This window comes from Cryptotermes secundus, unplaced genomic scaffold (genome assembly GCF_002891405.2).
Source record: "Cryptotermes secundus unplaced genomic scaffold, Csec_1.0 scaffold734, whole genome shotgun sequence".
NCBI classification, from domain to species: domain Eukaryota; kingdom Metazoa; phylum Arthropoda; class Insecta; order Blattodea; family Kalotermitidae; genus Cryptotermes; species Cryptotermes secundus.
In genome coordinates this window covers 417385-433483 of record NW_019737093.1, presented here as the reverse complement: position 1 = coordinate 433483, position 16099 = coordinate 417385, and the positions used below count along the sequence as shown (strand labels likewise).

Here is a 16099-nt window from a genome sequence, read left to right as displayed (position 1 = left end):
TATGGTTTAAAATTTTCATTGCCAATGTACACGGTGCATAGGCATATAAACAGACACACACACACAACATACACACATACACATGAATAATACACACAAATACAGCACAATCCCCTATTTAATTTTCTTAAATTTAAGATTTTCCCTCACTTAGTGTCCAATTTCAATGATCCAAACTCATAATCTCACTGATGCATTACTTCCATTCAACAGTAGCCTCAGTTCGGTATTCAAATCCCTTCATCCCAAAACAAGCAATAAATGGAGGTTTTCGTAATTACAAACTCCTCTCAAACAACTGTACACCAAGACGGTAAAGTTCGATGTCTGGGCCTGGTTGCTGACTGTCGCCTGTGGTCTCCTTCACAGGTAAATTGCAGAGCTGACGCCTGTCAACAAAGAACATGAGATAAACGTGGCATACACATTATAAGCATATTATTACTAGCAGAATTTGTGCATTACATTTAGTTTTTTTTTCCAGAACATCTGATGATATAATTGTAACTATGAAAACTATAGTAATGCTATGTTCGCTGGAGACAGCATGATGTTCTGAAACCAGCAATCTAAACTCAGCTGGCTGGCTGCCCGCTTCTGCCGGTTTCCTGACTGGCTTACTCTTCAACCCTTAAGACTGAGGCAATATGTTACACCGTACTGTCAGGCTCTCTCCAAACTATGTGGCAAGACCACAAGGACCCATGGAAATTCTCAGTCTATTTCCCTGAAACTGTACAAATCAGATCACCATTACTTTTATACGATGTATCAATTCAAACAAATCAGGTATGCGAAGAGAGCAACAAAATAATGGTCATCTGTTCAGTACAAATTTTTAACTCTTCTTTAATTTTATGAGAATACACTCAGATTTCGGAAACATATGCCTTACAAAGGACAAGGAAAAGTTTCTGTCATAAATTTTAGAAATAATTATAAGAAGTTTATTTACTGTGGCTTCCCATCGAATGTAAACATTAAGTGCATAGTACCCCTGCTTTGCATTCAGGATATCCCTGGTTTAAATCTCAGCCCAAAGACTGTTATCGTTTGACTTCCTTGTGCTTTTCCTCAGTCCCTCCAAATGACAGAAGTATCTCAAATTATGACATAACTACTTCTTTCCAAATCCTCTTCAATTCATTACTAATTAATCCTCCTATGATTTAACACCATAAAATATGAGGTACTGATAGTATGGTTAAATGAACCATAAATATATAAATATTTTCCTCAGTGGGGGTTCCTCCCATTGTTCATAACATGATGGGTTCAGAATTCTGTTGGGTTCTTTATGCCTGTTCTGCAGAATCCTAGGGCAATGTGGTACATACCACAGATCCCTGAGTATCACTCTTTATCGTCCAGGGATGAAAGATCTTACCCTGGTACTACAAAACCAGGGGCAACATTCTGACTTGGATGTACTTGTACTAGCATTTAAGAAATGCAAAATCTGGCCACCAGGAGCACACAAATGACTGTTGTATGAGTGGTTTGGAGACTATTTAACAATGTCTAACCAACTACACAGATTGCTAAGCACCAAGTAAGGTGAGTGGATGGTTATATTAAGTGACTTGAAAAGACTAGGGACAAAGGAGTAATAATGAACTTCATAAGAAAACATCTCTATATTATTTTTAATTTCTTGGGATAGGGTGAGACTGTGTTCCTTTGGTACGTCAGCCACTATTTGGCCTATTGTACCAGTCCTGGATGATGATGATGATGATGATGAGGGTAAAGCAGTCACTCAAATGAGAACTGGCAGGGTAAACTGAAGTATTTGAAGAAAACATGCCCCAGTTTCGCTTTATCCTCAACAGATCCCACATGACCTGACCTGGGATCAAACATGGGCCACCACAGTGGCTAACACTCTGAGCTATGACACAGTCTTGCAACATCTTAAGGAAACATGCGAGATGGGAGTTGGACCATGTCATTAGGATCTCAGTGTCTGTGGTGTCGAACCTTCAGGTTTCACTTTGAAAGAGCCAGTTAATTAAGGAATACCACAGGACTGATGATCATTGTACCACACAGGTGCCATCAATACAAACCTAATTGCCAGATCTCTTCGTGCAGATAATGCCCGCTTGTAGGGGCCAGAACTTGCAAACAGTGCATTGCGCCGGGCCTGACGTTCCCGCAAAGCAACATGAATTGATGCTACTGGATGGAAGAAAGACAAAGACGATGTCTTCTCTTTCGTAGTTGCACCATTCTCAGGCTGGGGATTGGCATTCTCTTTTCCATCTACAAGAGAACACATTACAATATATATAGATGATAAGGATGCAATGAGAGCTAGCTTCAATGGGGAACAACAGCAATGAGGTGACCTACACGTGCAGAATTCTCTCTATGAGACACCATGCATGATGCATGCTCAGTACCAGAGTGCTGAGGCTGCAGTGCTCAACTGCGAAACAGGCACATGGTGTACTTTATACAACACTTCAGGTTTACAGACTTACTTGTGAATGTGAATAAACTATTTATTTGTTTATTAAAACTGTTTTGTTTCTGATTCTGTATTATAGCATCCTGTTGTGTACAATTTAAATATTTTACTGTGTTTCTATCTTCTATACAATGCTTGTAGTGAAGTTCTGAGCTTGTAGTTTTCATTTAACCAACCACACACTGTCACTGTATGCTTATTACACTGTACAAAATGTTTTGGCATGTAATACTGTTACCACATTAAAATTAGTATAAATAGTGTGTTCTGTACACCAATGTGAGTACTCAAGGCTTAATACCACCAAACACAATGATAATGGTCATGTATTCTGGTACAAAACTACAACAAAAACCACAAAATCACTTTCAAAGGGCCCTTGAAGATTAAAATATTATGGCACAAAAACTGTGATACAATGTACCAACTCAAACAAATAAAAAACATACCAGAGCAAAAGCAGACCATAAATAATTCTGCCTGATCCTGTAATACACAGCATCCAGACCAGCTCTGTGGCCCACCCAGCCTCCTAACCAACAGGCAAAAGTAAACCTATCCCTGTAACAGGTCATGCAGTCTCACAGGGTTGTGAGATGGTCAAGACTCTCACATTTTCTAGACAGTCACCTAGCGGATGGTGGTGAGGTTACTGGGCGCTATTTCCCCGATGGTAAAGCAGCTAGGGTATGAAGCTCCTCTCATGCCGAAGTAAAGGATGTGTGGTGCTATACCTACACTCCCCATATGCCCTCATGGTGTAGTGCTTAATTAAAGCAGAGTGAATTTCACCTTTACTTAACATCCTACCTGTAACACACCCCATTCAGGATGCGATGGACATGAAGCGTGGATGGGGAACACATTCATAAGGGTCAGAGAAGGAGGGAGGACAATATTAAACATTAAGATGATTATTAAGGAAATAGGATGGGAGGTGGATGGAATTCTCTCATGATCATGCCCAGTGGTAGGATCTGCTGTAACTGGCAGATGGTTCTGTTCTTATGTTGAGGCCAAAGACATATGTCCCATGAATGCTGGAGACAACGATGACGGTTGAAGCCTCCTTGTCTCTACCTACTGTTGCATGCTCCTCCAGCCTCTTCTGGCCCATGTAAACCAGCCAACGGCAACTGTCACTAGATATTATCAAAGGCTATAACTAACTACATTTGTGCAAACACAACAGCTAGACAACTGGATGAGAATATAGAGAAGTATACCAGAGGGTCAATCCATGGGGGCTTTTTCCTGTGGCCTCAGTAGGGAAAAAAAATAAGTTAATTGGGTAGCTGAAATTAAAATATGAAGTAATTAAATATTTCTCACCACCACCTCCTTCCTCTGTTTTCTCTTCGACATCTTTGTATTTGGCTTTCAGACTCTCCACAAGATCCCATCCTCCATACCGAACAGAGACACCCAGACGGACTAGCACACGATGGCTCTCCCATCGCCGACGAGCTGAACCAGGGGTTGAATCAGCTCGTGTCCGAGGTCGAGACTCTGCTACAAGGCTTGCCCAGTCAACACCAAGTGCATCTCCAATTCCTGGAAATCAACAAACCCATTATTATGAGGGATTTTCAAAAAGTTTCTGCACTTTCATATTTTTGAAGAAAATGGAAAGAGCAGAAGAGGTGGGGGTGGGGGGTGTACTGTAAGGTATCACGTGTCTAGTCAGCAAGGCAAGCCTGTTGACCTTGCACTTAGTGTGAGAGTTGCTATGAAGCGGTGAAGATGCCAAAACTGCACCAAGGAGGAGCAACAATCAGTGATACATTTCTTGTGGGCAGAAGGTGTACCAGGTGGATAAATTCATCACCACATGTGTGCTCAGTACAGGGACAATGCTCCCTCTCATAGAGTTGCATATCAGTGGATTGAAATGTTTGAAAATGGCCATATGCGTGGCTGTTGCAGAGTGCTCTGATCATCCAGCCACAGCCAAAACAGCACAGAATGAAGAGAGAGCTAGGGAACTGATTCTTCAAAACAGATGAGTGACAGTCCATGAAATTGCAAAACAACTGAATAACAGCATTGGGTCTTCCTATTCTGTGGTGCATGATAACCTCCAGTTCCATAACGTGTGTGCCAGGTGGGAACTGACAGATGAGCATAAGCTTAAGACTTCTGTTCCAGCCACTTGGCTCATTATCATGAAGGTGACGACCTTCTGCAGCAGATTGGCACAGGTGAAGAAACCTGGATTCACCACCATCAACCAGAAACCAAGCTGAAGAGCATGCAGTGGAAGCATCTGTCATCTCCTGTTGCAAAGAAATTCAAGATGCAACCATTGCCAGGCAAGTTGATGCTGACCATCTTCTGGGATTCTCAAGAGAAGGGGGGGGGGAGATGGAAGCATAATTTGAGATCTAGGCTTACCAGTTTTGGCCTCTTCTGGATCCAGTTCTTCATCAGATATTTCTTCAAAATCTAAGTTGTCCATGGTCTCCTCATCCTGGTGCCGTTCCTCCATATGGGATGTCATTAACATCGATCTGTAAGAAAGTCAGTCATACAATGTACCAGAGTTAGAAGGTGGAGACATTAGGTTCATCTGAAATTCTATATGTAATAATACAAATGCTGTCATGAATGCAACAATTTATTTGGTTGTAGTTCTTTGTCTTTTCTTCCTCTACACTACATGTTTCGGCCATAACTGGCCATCATCAGGTATATTTTTCACTACGTAGCTGTCACACTGCACACAATCCAAAATCTAAAACACCTGCCTGTCACTTTTGTTTAAAATCTCGCCAACATACACTCGTCAATTTGATTTTAGAATTCCAGTTTAAAATTTAAAATTCAATATTTAAAGTTTTAAATCACAGGGATACCCGCTCTGTGTCTACATGTGCTGCAGCAGCTATTTCTTGTTTCCAGCACTGTTCATATATTATTCTGTGCAGGCTCCCTGTGTGTGTGTCACTGCTCATCTTTAATACTTTTGCCCATCTGAAATGTTGGTACCAATCTACGAGATTACATGGTACCACTTACGAGAAGTTTTGTGATGGTGAATATTTGTCAATAAGATTCACAAATGGAAGGCATGTCCTAGCAGTGGAACCTATAGTCATGAGAAGATAACACGCAAAAGAGTTTCTCCAACTTCATAAAAATGTGACCACTTCCACTCTCATTCGTCATACCAAACCTCTCCTTTCTTTACTATGTACCATCCATACGTCAATGCCAAATGCAAACAGAGTGACAAATAATCTTCGCATAAAACTAAAAGTCATTAAACATGTCACTTATTTTTTGTGGTATGTCTAATGACACTGTAAGTAGCACAGACCATTGAAAAGGTTTGAGAATGAGGTGACTGTTGAGGTACTACCCCAGTTTCCTCCTTTAGAAACTGAAAAACCACAAGAAACCTCAGTTACAATGGCTGATGTCCAGGCTGTTTGAATACTTAATGAACCAAACAAGAAGTGGAAGTCCTACCCACCTGATAAAAACATTTTCTACATAAGTTCTAATCAGCTAATTAATCGAGAGATAGTGACTTTTCAAACAGAATTGCAGAACGGTATATTCAGTTCCTACAACATGAATACTTATTAAACAGTCATAATTTTAAAATTTTAGAGCAAAACATAATTCTGAAACATTTCATAATTCATTATTTTCAAAAACTGGAACCCTTCCACCTAAAACATCACACTTTCAGAAAAGTACATCCTGGGGGTGGCAATATAGCTGACATACTCCATGGCCTGTAGTCTGCAAGTGAACTACACCGACCGAGTGACCACTACTTCTTGGCGAAGTTAGCGACAACTTTTACAGACAGAGGGTGTCGCGTGGTCAGTGCAACGGATCCCCACAGCCATTAATCTCGGTTTTCTAGACCGGACAACTGACATACTAACTGCCATGAAAACTGTGATACCTGCCAAGTACGTGATCAGCACTTAAAATCTTGTTACTTCTACATCAGTGCAGTCCCCTTACCGAGCATCTACATTAATTTCCTGAACCACAGCAGATGGCAGCCTCTCCTCCCTATCTGCTGCGTCTTTCTCAGGCTCCCTTGTTAGGACATCCCTGTTTCCCAGCGCCGCAGCAGCAGCTGGTGCTTGCACTGCAGTCTCTCCGGCCAACGTACCTCCGGTTAACTCCTAACAAGCAACAAAACAGTATCAGTTACTTACATGTTTAAAACACTCTTCATAGACACATATCAGTGATTCACAAGTGTAACAACTCGCTTTTCGCAAGAACAATATAAACAAGTTAGGAAACAAATGCAAAGCATAACAATTCTGGTGCATTCCTTCCCTTTTGTTTAGTTACTTCAAAAATTATATGACTTACAAAAAGTGTATTGGGGATGTGATGTGTTTCATTTTTCTTCTATAACAGCTGTTCAAAACATTTTTTATTCCAACAAATGTTTACTGAGTTAAGCAAAAGACGTGCATAGAAACACGCGTATGTCTTCATGTGATGCCCATTTCTGTTGCTCAACAAATGAAAATTAAAATGTGTTGAAGAATTTTAGTAAAACTCAACATCAGATTTCATAAATATCTGATCAGCAGTTTTCGAGTTGATACATGCAGACAGACAAACATGGCGAAATTAACGAGCACATCAGCAACTTTCTGAAATGCACATGCCAAAAAGGATACTGAAACATGTCAAATACAGTGCATAATGAAGGCAACATAAGCAGCCCGCTTAGACAGCGAACAAGAACTACAGAACACAGAGATACAATCTGAAACATGGTACTTTAATGTCAAAGTCTGTGTAAATCAGGCTTACCACTTACAAGTGGTGTACAAAATTATATGAAGATTCCACAAAAGAAAAAGTCATTGAATGAACATACTACGAGTAACTACACTGAGGACCAACCAACTTCACAGCGTTAATTCTCTCTTATCACGCATGTTGGCTCAAGTGANCTGGGTGGAGCCAAACTACATGTCAAATGTTATGACTTGATCCATGATATGTATACAGTGGCCATCTTGTAGTGCACTCAGTTTCACCTGTTACTTCACGACATGTTTCGGCAACATAGTGCCATCATCAGGTGCCCAAATTACGTTAATCTATTGCATTGCTTGCCCTCATATGTCTTCACAACACCTTTTTAAATACTTTTTAAATGGTGTTGTGAAGACATATGAGGGCAAGCAATGCAATAGATTAACGTAATTTGGGCACCTGATGATGGCACTATGTTGCCGAAACATGTCGTGAAGTAACAGGTGAAACTGAGTGCACTACAAGATGGCCACTGTATACATATCATGGATCAAGTCATAACATTTGACATGTAGTTTGGCTCCACCCAGTCTGAATCTTAGAACCCTCAGAACTATCCTGACTGAGGCTTTTTGTGGTTTTCCACAGTCCCTCCAAGTACCTTCAATTACAGCATGACCACTTCCTTCCACATCCTTTCCAGTTCATTATTTACAGGGAACTAATTATTCAGTACCCTATAGAATGAGTTACTGATAGCTTCAATAAATAAATAAATAAATGTATTCAGAAACTGACAATAGCTCAGCTGGTCAAAAAATTCAACACCATTTATGGAAGTCAATGGATTCATTATCACATTCATGCACACCAGAGGACCTCATGCTAAGCCAACTGAACACATGTCATCACATCCTAATTCTGTGAGATCCCTTCTAACAGATGGTAGCACGTTCTGTATGTCAGAAGTAACAACGCAAATAGGGTATCAGGACCATGGCCATCTATATTTCACTATATTTTGTTCTTTATGTAAAGCAGAATTGCTTACTTTCATTTGTAAATCAACAAATCATTAATTTTGTTAATAGTTAATAAACATCTGCACTAAAATATCTGTGGAAAATCAGTCATGTAATGACCTGGCTGATTGTCTGAGAATATTTATTCATCAAGAAAGCTTAATAATAAATATTTCTTAAATTTCTCCTTTCCAAATCTCTGTGCATCTGGTACACCATAATATATGGCAAAAATACAAACAAAAATATAACAACAGAAAATTTTCAGATAACCTCTCTACAAATATCAACAATTAAATACACAGCATTTAAGTGGGGACAAACAATTTGGAAAATATTTTCATTAGCACTCATTTTATCAAAATTTCATTTCAATAAACAATTTCTCAAGTTGTGGTCATTTTAACTGTATTATATAAGAGATAGCAGTTGCTTCTGGCAACAAATAAACAAACAAACTGGAAATTAAGCTGTCAGTTTGATACAACCACCTAAAGATGGGAGCAGGACCAATGCTCTGTTCATATAAATAAACCAAAACATGTCACCAATCTTCATACATTGAGAGTAGTTCCCCATATCACCAATAAATAATTCTGAAAATCAAGAGTGAAGAACTGACATAATAAATAACTGCTGATCAGATATTCTGCATTTCTCTGATTTTGACAAAAGAAATGGGGGTATCATGTAATTTAGTTAGGAATAATATTCTCACTGAATTCTGTATATTGAAGAAAGCAGTTAGGGTAATAATAACATGTTTAAATTAAATCTATAGCGTAAGTTAGGTAAATATCCATGTCATGTATACCTTGTTCAGAATGGTATGAAATAAGGATATACTTTAATATTATCACTGCTCTACAACTTTGCTTTAGTACATGCCATTAGGAAAGTTCAAGAAAATCGGTATGGTTTGGAACTTAGTGGGATATACCAGCTTCAGGTCAGTGCTGATGATGTTAATTTACTGGGCAGAACATAAATCTCACAGAGAAAAACATAGGAGTTCTATTAGATGTTAGTAATGAGCATGGTCCTCAAGAAAAGAAAAACAGAACTAAATGTATGTATATATGTCTCATGACCAGAACACAGGACAAAACCACATTGCACTACGTATTTCCTAAAGAACAGTATCACCCCACTTCTTGTTACTTTCCTTACTTATAACCAGAGAGGCATCTACAGCCCTCGCCTGTAACTACAGTGGCAGGTAAGGTTATACTTGCACTTCATGCCATGAAGATATGGGGGGAACAGAGGTACATAACCATGTATTCCTAATCTCAGCACTCAACAGAGGTGAGTACCCTATAATTATATGCTACAGACACAAGCAGTCACATACACACATTTAGACTAGCCAACATAATGCAATTATGCATCCCAGTTCAAAGTCACATGACACATTAAGACCATGTATTTCTATGTCACAGTATTTCCTTCTGTAACAGAATACACAACTTACTGAAGGGAGCACCATGGGCTTCAGTTACAGCAGCTACATGTATTAAATGATATAATAGGCTACTTGAATCCAATTCATACCCTCATATACTATTTCTATTAGATCTGTTAATATTATATTCTCATCTGTGTCTAGGTCTCACAAGTTGTCTCCCTTTTCTCACTAAAATTCTGTATGCATTCCTCATCCCCCATAATTTGATTATCCTAATATTTGGAGTAGAACACAAATTACACTCAAAGCTCTTCATTATGTAAATTTTTCCATTCTCTTTGCTAGACTCTGCCTGTGCCTACCAGGCCACACTGTACCCACAGCACTGCCATACGGCTTACTGTTGTGTCCCCCCCTGCCTTCTGAGACAACTTGTTACCATTACACGTACATACACATGCACACACATACATACATACATGTCTGTGTGTTTTAAACCTTTCCTGTCCTCTGCCAGAAGGCTTCCAACATCCTAATTTTTCCATACACATTAACTTTTGGAAGCCTTCCACAACCAGTTTTTGGATTTACTGACTCAGGTATCACCACGAGCTCAGTTTTATGTACTCAAAAAGTCACCCAAGTCATAATCAATTTGCAAGATGGCCTGCAGAACATTTATACAAATGCTGACTGCATGGCCATGGTGTGTCCATCATTGGTGTCAGCTGTGTTTATGCCTTTGATAATATGACTTGCATGATTTTTCAATCACCCTGTACCTTTGCTCTTTACATTTTCTCATATCTCTTCTGGTAATTTATATAAGGTAAGGTACAGCTGTCCCTGTACTTAACTAATTAAGCACTATGCTATGAAGATGTATGGGGGAGCAGATGTATAGATCCACGTTCTCTTGACCTCAGCACTTGTTGGGGGTGAGTGGTCAGCTTCACAACCCAGCCACTTTACCCCCAGGGAAAGAGCCCTTAGTACCCACTGGATAAGAGGCTGGGTGGGTCCCCACAGTCAGTCTGGATGATGTGGAGAAGTGAAAATTCTTGCCCACACTGGGGGTCAAACTCCAAAGAGATGGCAGGAGATTTATATTATGTTAAACAGCTTGTGTGTACGCTGTTTTCACATCATTCATCTGTCACAGCTGGTTCCACGAGTAAAAATCATTAGACAAAGGACTGGAATGGACTAAACACTTTGTCCGAAGAACGGCACGTCACATAACCTACTGTTACACATTCATGCACAAAGTCTTGGACAATACAAAGCATAGAATTCTTCAGGCAGTACAGAATGCAACACAGGAAGACCTAATGTTGATGTTCTCAGAAGTGATAATGAGGGGCAATGTCTCCTTCCCCATTAAAATGTGGGGAAGGAGACTTGACAAATGAATACCATCTACCCACATCCCTAGTGTCATGTGACCTTGCATAGGATGAAGGCCAAGACTCTTACTGGGTGCTCATCTGTGCCTCTGTGATAGAGTGGTGTAGCAGGCGCCTCAGCAGTGCCATGCGGCAGTGCTAGTACTACATCATTACCGTCCACGGCAACCGCAAACTCTTCCACCTGTCAACGCGACAACAACTGAGCAAGTGCTAATCCCAGTAGCTAACCCCACAGTGTTGAACATAAATAAGTTAGAGCAGTTACTGTAACATGGGCTAAAACATATGGGATTTGCAGTTCTCACAGAGATGAATAATAAGAATATGGCCTTCTGGGATGTGATGCCATGTAGCATGGTAGATAGGTGTCAAATGTCTCAGAGAAAACTGCCACCTCCATCTTTAGGGTACCCTGAAGACAGGGGCAGCACATGCCTTTAAAATGTTGATACCTCTCTACCAAACTACATAGTATCACAGCCCGGTAATCTTAATGGGCTAAATTACAATTACTGACTTTGTGGACATTATCGATCATCTTATCTTTATTTAAAATGAAGTTTTGAGTCTGGACTCTTGTCTCCATTTTCAAGTAAAGAGCCTACTCAGTTAGGCCCAACTCAGTAGGCTTTTTACCTGAGGATGGAGCAAAGTCCAGTCTCTAAAATATTGTTTCAAATAAAAGTTGGATGATGGACAATGTCAAAAAATCTTGGAACAATTCACACTTCTGGCCACAACTCTATGGTCCTACTCTGGTAAGTGCTCCTTCCTTACTAACTTACCAGTAATTTATGTACCACATCCTTGTTATGCCAGTCTAATTTAATATCATGGCTATCATCTCTATATATAAAAGTCTGATATTTCAACTGAAGGGTCTGGTCTATCACAGCTCAGAGTTAAATGAAGGATCATGTGCAAATATTTTAAAATCATATACACTAATTCCAGGAATTCTGCCATCATAAAAAAAGTTTCACACAGTGTACACAGAGAAAAGGAAACGTAAAAATTATGCACATTCAATGAGGTTCATAACAATCACAATGCCAAGGTCTGATCAAAAAATTCTAGGATTGATTCTATTATGCAAAGAAATAAGCAAAACTGTCCACTCTTCACCCAGGTCAATGCTAAAATGAACTTCGCCAAAACAATGTAATTGCTTTATTTATATGAACATCTTTTAAATATATCTCTAGCTCTTAGAGTAATCTTTCTAGTGGAAAGCCACTCTCTTGTTTCAGTCAGATGAGGGAGATGCTATTTTATTTAGATATGTTTGTCTCTCCTATCACTTTTCAAAATGGTTGAGGTGCATTTGTAACGCACATTCTTAACTATTTCCTATCTTGTCAGAAGCCTTCCAACCTAAACTTACGAATTTATCACCAAACTATAATCACACGTTGAACGTTATATCTTTCCTTTTACCTATATCCTTTGACATTTCTTACAGGAGTTCAAGCACAGGAAAAAAACAGATGTCTGGAGTTTTATACTTCACCATCCCACAGTGTCTTTCTTTTTTAATTTTAATGAAGATGAATTTATATTTGATAAGGGTGAGAGATTTATATACTCTGCAAAACTGGAGAAAACAGTCAAAGAAACTTACCCACCAGCAGAAAATCAAGTGATAACTATTCTGATGAATATAAATTGAATTAACCATTTCAGTCTTTAGTATTGCCCCAAAATGTCAATCTCAGAAAGTTTTCATTCAGACCTTATATTGAACAAGATCCACAATACAATCTCAGTCACATGAACAAGGAAAACACATTTAGAACCATGCATGTTCAGGTGAACTGTTGACCATTCACCATTATCACCATAAAATGACTACACATTTTTTCACATAATAACTGATGCATTATGCACTAAATTATGTAAAATTAACTCCTTTTTGTGCTTACATCTTTTGGAAAATTTGGAATAGAAACGTGTAAAAGGCTGTGTATGTACATCTGTAATGTAACGTAACCTAATATATCTTAATCTAACAAGTTCAAGATCATATACATAAATCTGTAGCATGAAAATGGTTAACTACCTGAGACGCACGGCAACACAAAATTAAAACTATACCATAAAAATCACTGTATCAAGGAACAATCAATACTATTTTTCTTGTGGTACTAAATTCTATGTAATTGGTTATTTCTTTAAATTAGCCAATCATTTGTACCAAATAACCCTGCAAACATAACAATATTAATAAGATAAATCTAGTTGGTTCCTAGTGTTTCCAGGCATGGTTTGACCTTTCTGGCCTCTACTGATCTAAGCAAAAGCATGAAATTCGTTTCTGAAACGAGGGCACCCAGAAGCCAGACTCCATCACCCTGACTAGTGACAGTGCAGTCAGCATGCCAGACCTGCAGCTTGACATGGGCACCAAACCACAGAATGGGATGGCACTATTCCCATCGCTAGGTGCTTCATCTTCAACAGAGGTGAAGAGTTCAGTAAGTCAGCAGAGACAACTGCACACAAACTTAACCAGGGACTGAACTTGAAATCCTCTGAGTGAGGTCAGCAGGTCCACAAACATGTACGTTTGTATTACAAGTAGTGTCCTTAGTGCAAAGAATCCTGTGCTACTTACACTGTCCTCCCGGTTGAGAATCTCGTCTGCATCATCGTCACTAATATCGCTCAGATCCCCTTCAAGAGGTATGGACTCCTCCAGACACAGCTTCTTGGCTTCAGGTTTATCTGTCTCACTGTCTGAGGCATCTCGAGGCCTCTTGTTTGAGGCTGGCTGATCTGAAGTCTCTCCCAACTTTTTGCTTGGACTCTCATCCACTTTAACAAGTGCTGTATGAAAAATGTACACAGTTATATCAGTATCCTCTATATAAATATTGTGGTACATCTACTGAAAGCCAGAACAGCGAAGCTAGCAGAGACAGGCGTTGCTAGGGAACAGCTCTGCAAACATGTTTGTTCCTAGGAAATGGCTCAGTAAATGTCAAGTTAGAAGGGCCATGCTTATGTTTACTAAGTCACTTCCTAGAAATGGGCATGTTTGCAGAGCCGTTCCCTAGCAACGGCTGTCTCTGCTGGCTTCACAATTCTGGTTTTCAGCAGACATACCACAATATAATTAACATACAATAAAATCAGCACGCAGCTGGGTCCTTGAAACCTGATAATCTCTCAGCTACTCAACAGATCCCCTGCCATTAACCTTTAACGTACAGACTTTTAAATTGCCGGGAGCCCTCTGTGGCTGGAATTTAAATCGCCCTAATTAATTAACATAGCCAACTTTCAGAAAAAACTACATATTTTCCATTCTATGCAAGGTAGAAATACAAACTAAAAACAACCTGAAAGACAATAAAATTTTCAACAGATACACAAAAGAGCAATTTTTACAAACGAAAATTAACTGTGATTATTTTGTCATGAAATGCAAAATACAATCTTTATTATGTTATGAAATTACAGAGGACTTACCTGTAGTTTTTTTTTCAACTTTGAGACTTGGTGATATTGTAAATATAATCACCCTATATACAACAATATTTTGTTCAGACTGTACGCGAGTTTGAACTGCGTCACTTCACAGTTTACGATACCTCACACTCTGTCACGCGTGCCATTTCTCGAAGCAGTCTGCGACACAAAGCGCAACATCACACTTTTTGCAATAGAAAATGGTGCTCCTGCTTTTCTTATTTAGCAAAACACATGACGCCTTTGTTTCCCTTTGGTTGGCCAGTGTTGTGAATGTTTCACCTCCAGTCGACTCAGTTGGACCCCAGATAACCTTGGCTTACTCCGAGAAACGCCACTGACCGTGATATTCACCTTGTACGATTAAAGAATCATCTTGGGAGAGGGGGTTTCCAGCTAAATCGAATAAATTATGTTGATTGACAAAGAGACACTCTCACCTGTTAGTAATACCCGCAAAATAGTGATGCAAAGTAATTACTCGTATAATACTAGTTGAAAAGAGTGCCAGCCCGACACTGATACCGAAAGTCACAGTGGTGAAGATGCCTTTTACTCACAAAGTAATACTGGCTCAGTGGGTTTATACCTCTTCCAAGACACAAAATAAAAATGATACACAAAGATATATGACAGTCTGACACTGACTATCTAACTGATAATTCGTCACTGAAAACCAATCCTTGAATACATCACACTTCCTTGAAAGCTCTGGAAGCACTGATCTACAAGCTACACTGATCTCAAAAAAAAAAGATGGTCTATATTTGGCGGACCAGGTCATAAACAGTCATATCTAAATGTGAAACCAGTACCGTGATAAACGATTTTATTGTTCAGAGCTAAGGAATGAACCACTGACATGACCTTACATGGGTTTGTTTTGGTTTCAAACCCAAGATCAAACTGTCAGCACTCCCAAAGAGAGCACGTGTCCTGCCACATATAAATATAACATTCGGCCAACACGGGGTGCTGCTTGCTTCATATATATATATATATATAAAACATTCGGCCATTAACAGTGAATGCAACCCGACGGACTTCCTATGTTCAAGGGCATGACATTTGTATGCATCAGATATCTCGCCCATGAGGGCTACATGTCCTACCTAACCTAGTTGATTCATTCATTCTAATAATATATAGTGAAGTATGCATATTCATTCATTCATCAGTAATCTGTCAGACGACAGGTCCACAGTCTCTTCCAAAACAGTTCCTCCACTTAATGCGATCTACAGCTTTCTCCTTCAAATGAGAATATCCTCTTCTGATGAAGCTCCAAATCATGTAACTTAGTTCAGTATTCTGTTATTTCCCCTTCTTGAGTCAAACTATTCTGCTCAGCACCCAATTCTCAAATGGCTTCAAATTCTGTCCTTTCCTTAACGTGACAGTCCAAGTCTTACATGGAACTACAGGAAAATTATAGCTTTGCATTTTCTCTTTAAGCAGTGGAGACTGATATATTGAGTTTTTGGACTTTATCCATCGTCCTGGTTTCTAAGATAACTAATAAAAACACGACGTTTCGGAAACTGGATCTGTTTCCGAAACGTCGTGTTTT

General features: G+C 39.3%; 1 protein-coding gene across 2 annotated transcripts in view; it reads right to left on the bottom strand.

Moving 5' to 3' along the window:
- Window positions 1-16099, bottom strand: part of LOC111870167 (fl(2)d-associated complex component) — a 41696-nt gene continuing 25597 nt past the window's right edge. Inside the window, exons 14-20 of one of the 2 annotated variants that reach the window (XM_023862232.2) lie at window positions 13673-13884; window positions 11126-11239; window positions 6455-6621; window positions 4868-4983; window positions 3806-4027; window positions 2070-2265; window positions 1-389 (exon numbers count right to left, since the gene is read on the bottom strand). In XM_023862232.2, the coding sequence (XP_023718000.1) occupies window positions 278-389; window positions 2070-2265; window positions 3806-4027; window positions 4868-4983; window positions 6455-6621; window positions 11126-11239; window positions 13673-13884 (1139 nt within the window). In that variant the 3' untranslated portion in view covers window positions 1-277. The remainder of the gene's footprint in view (window positions 390-2069; window positions 2266-3805; window positions 4028-4867; window positions 4984-6454; window positions 6622-11125; window positions 11240-13672; window positions 13885-16099) is intronic. The other variant, XM_023862233.2, reaches the window with a different exon arrangement.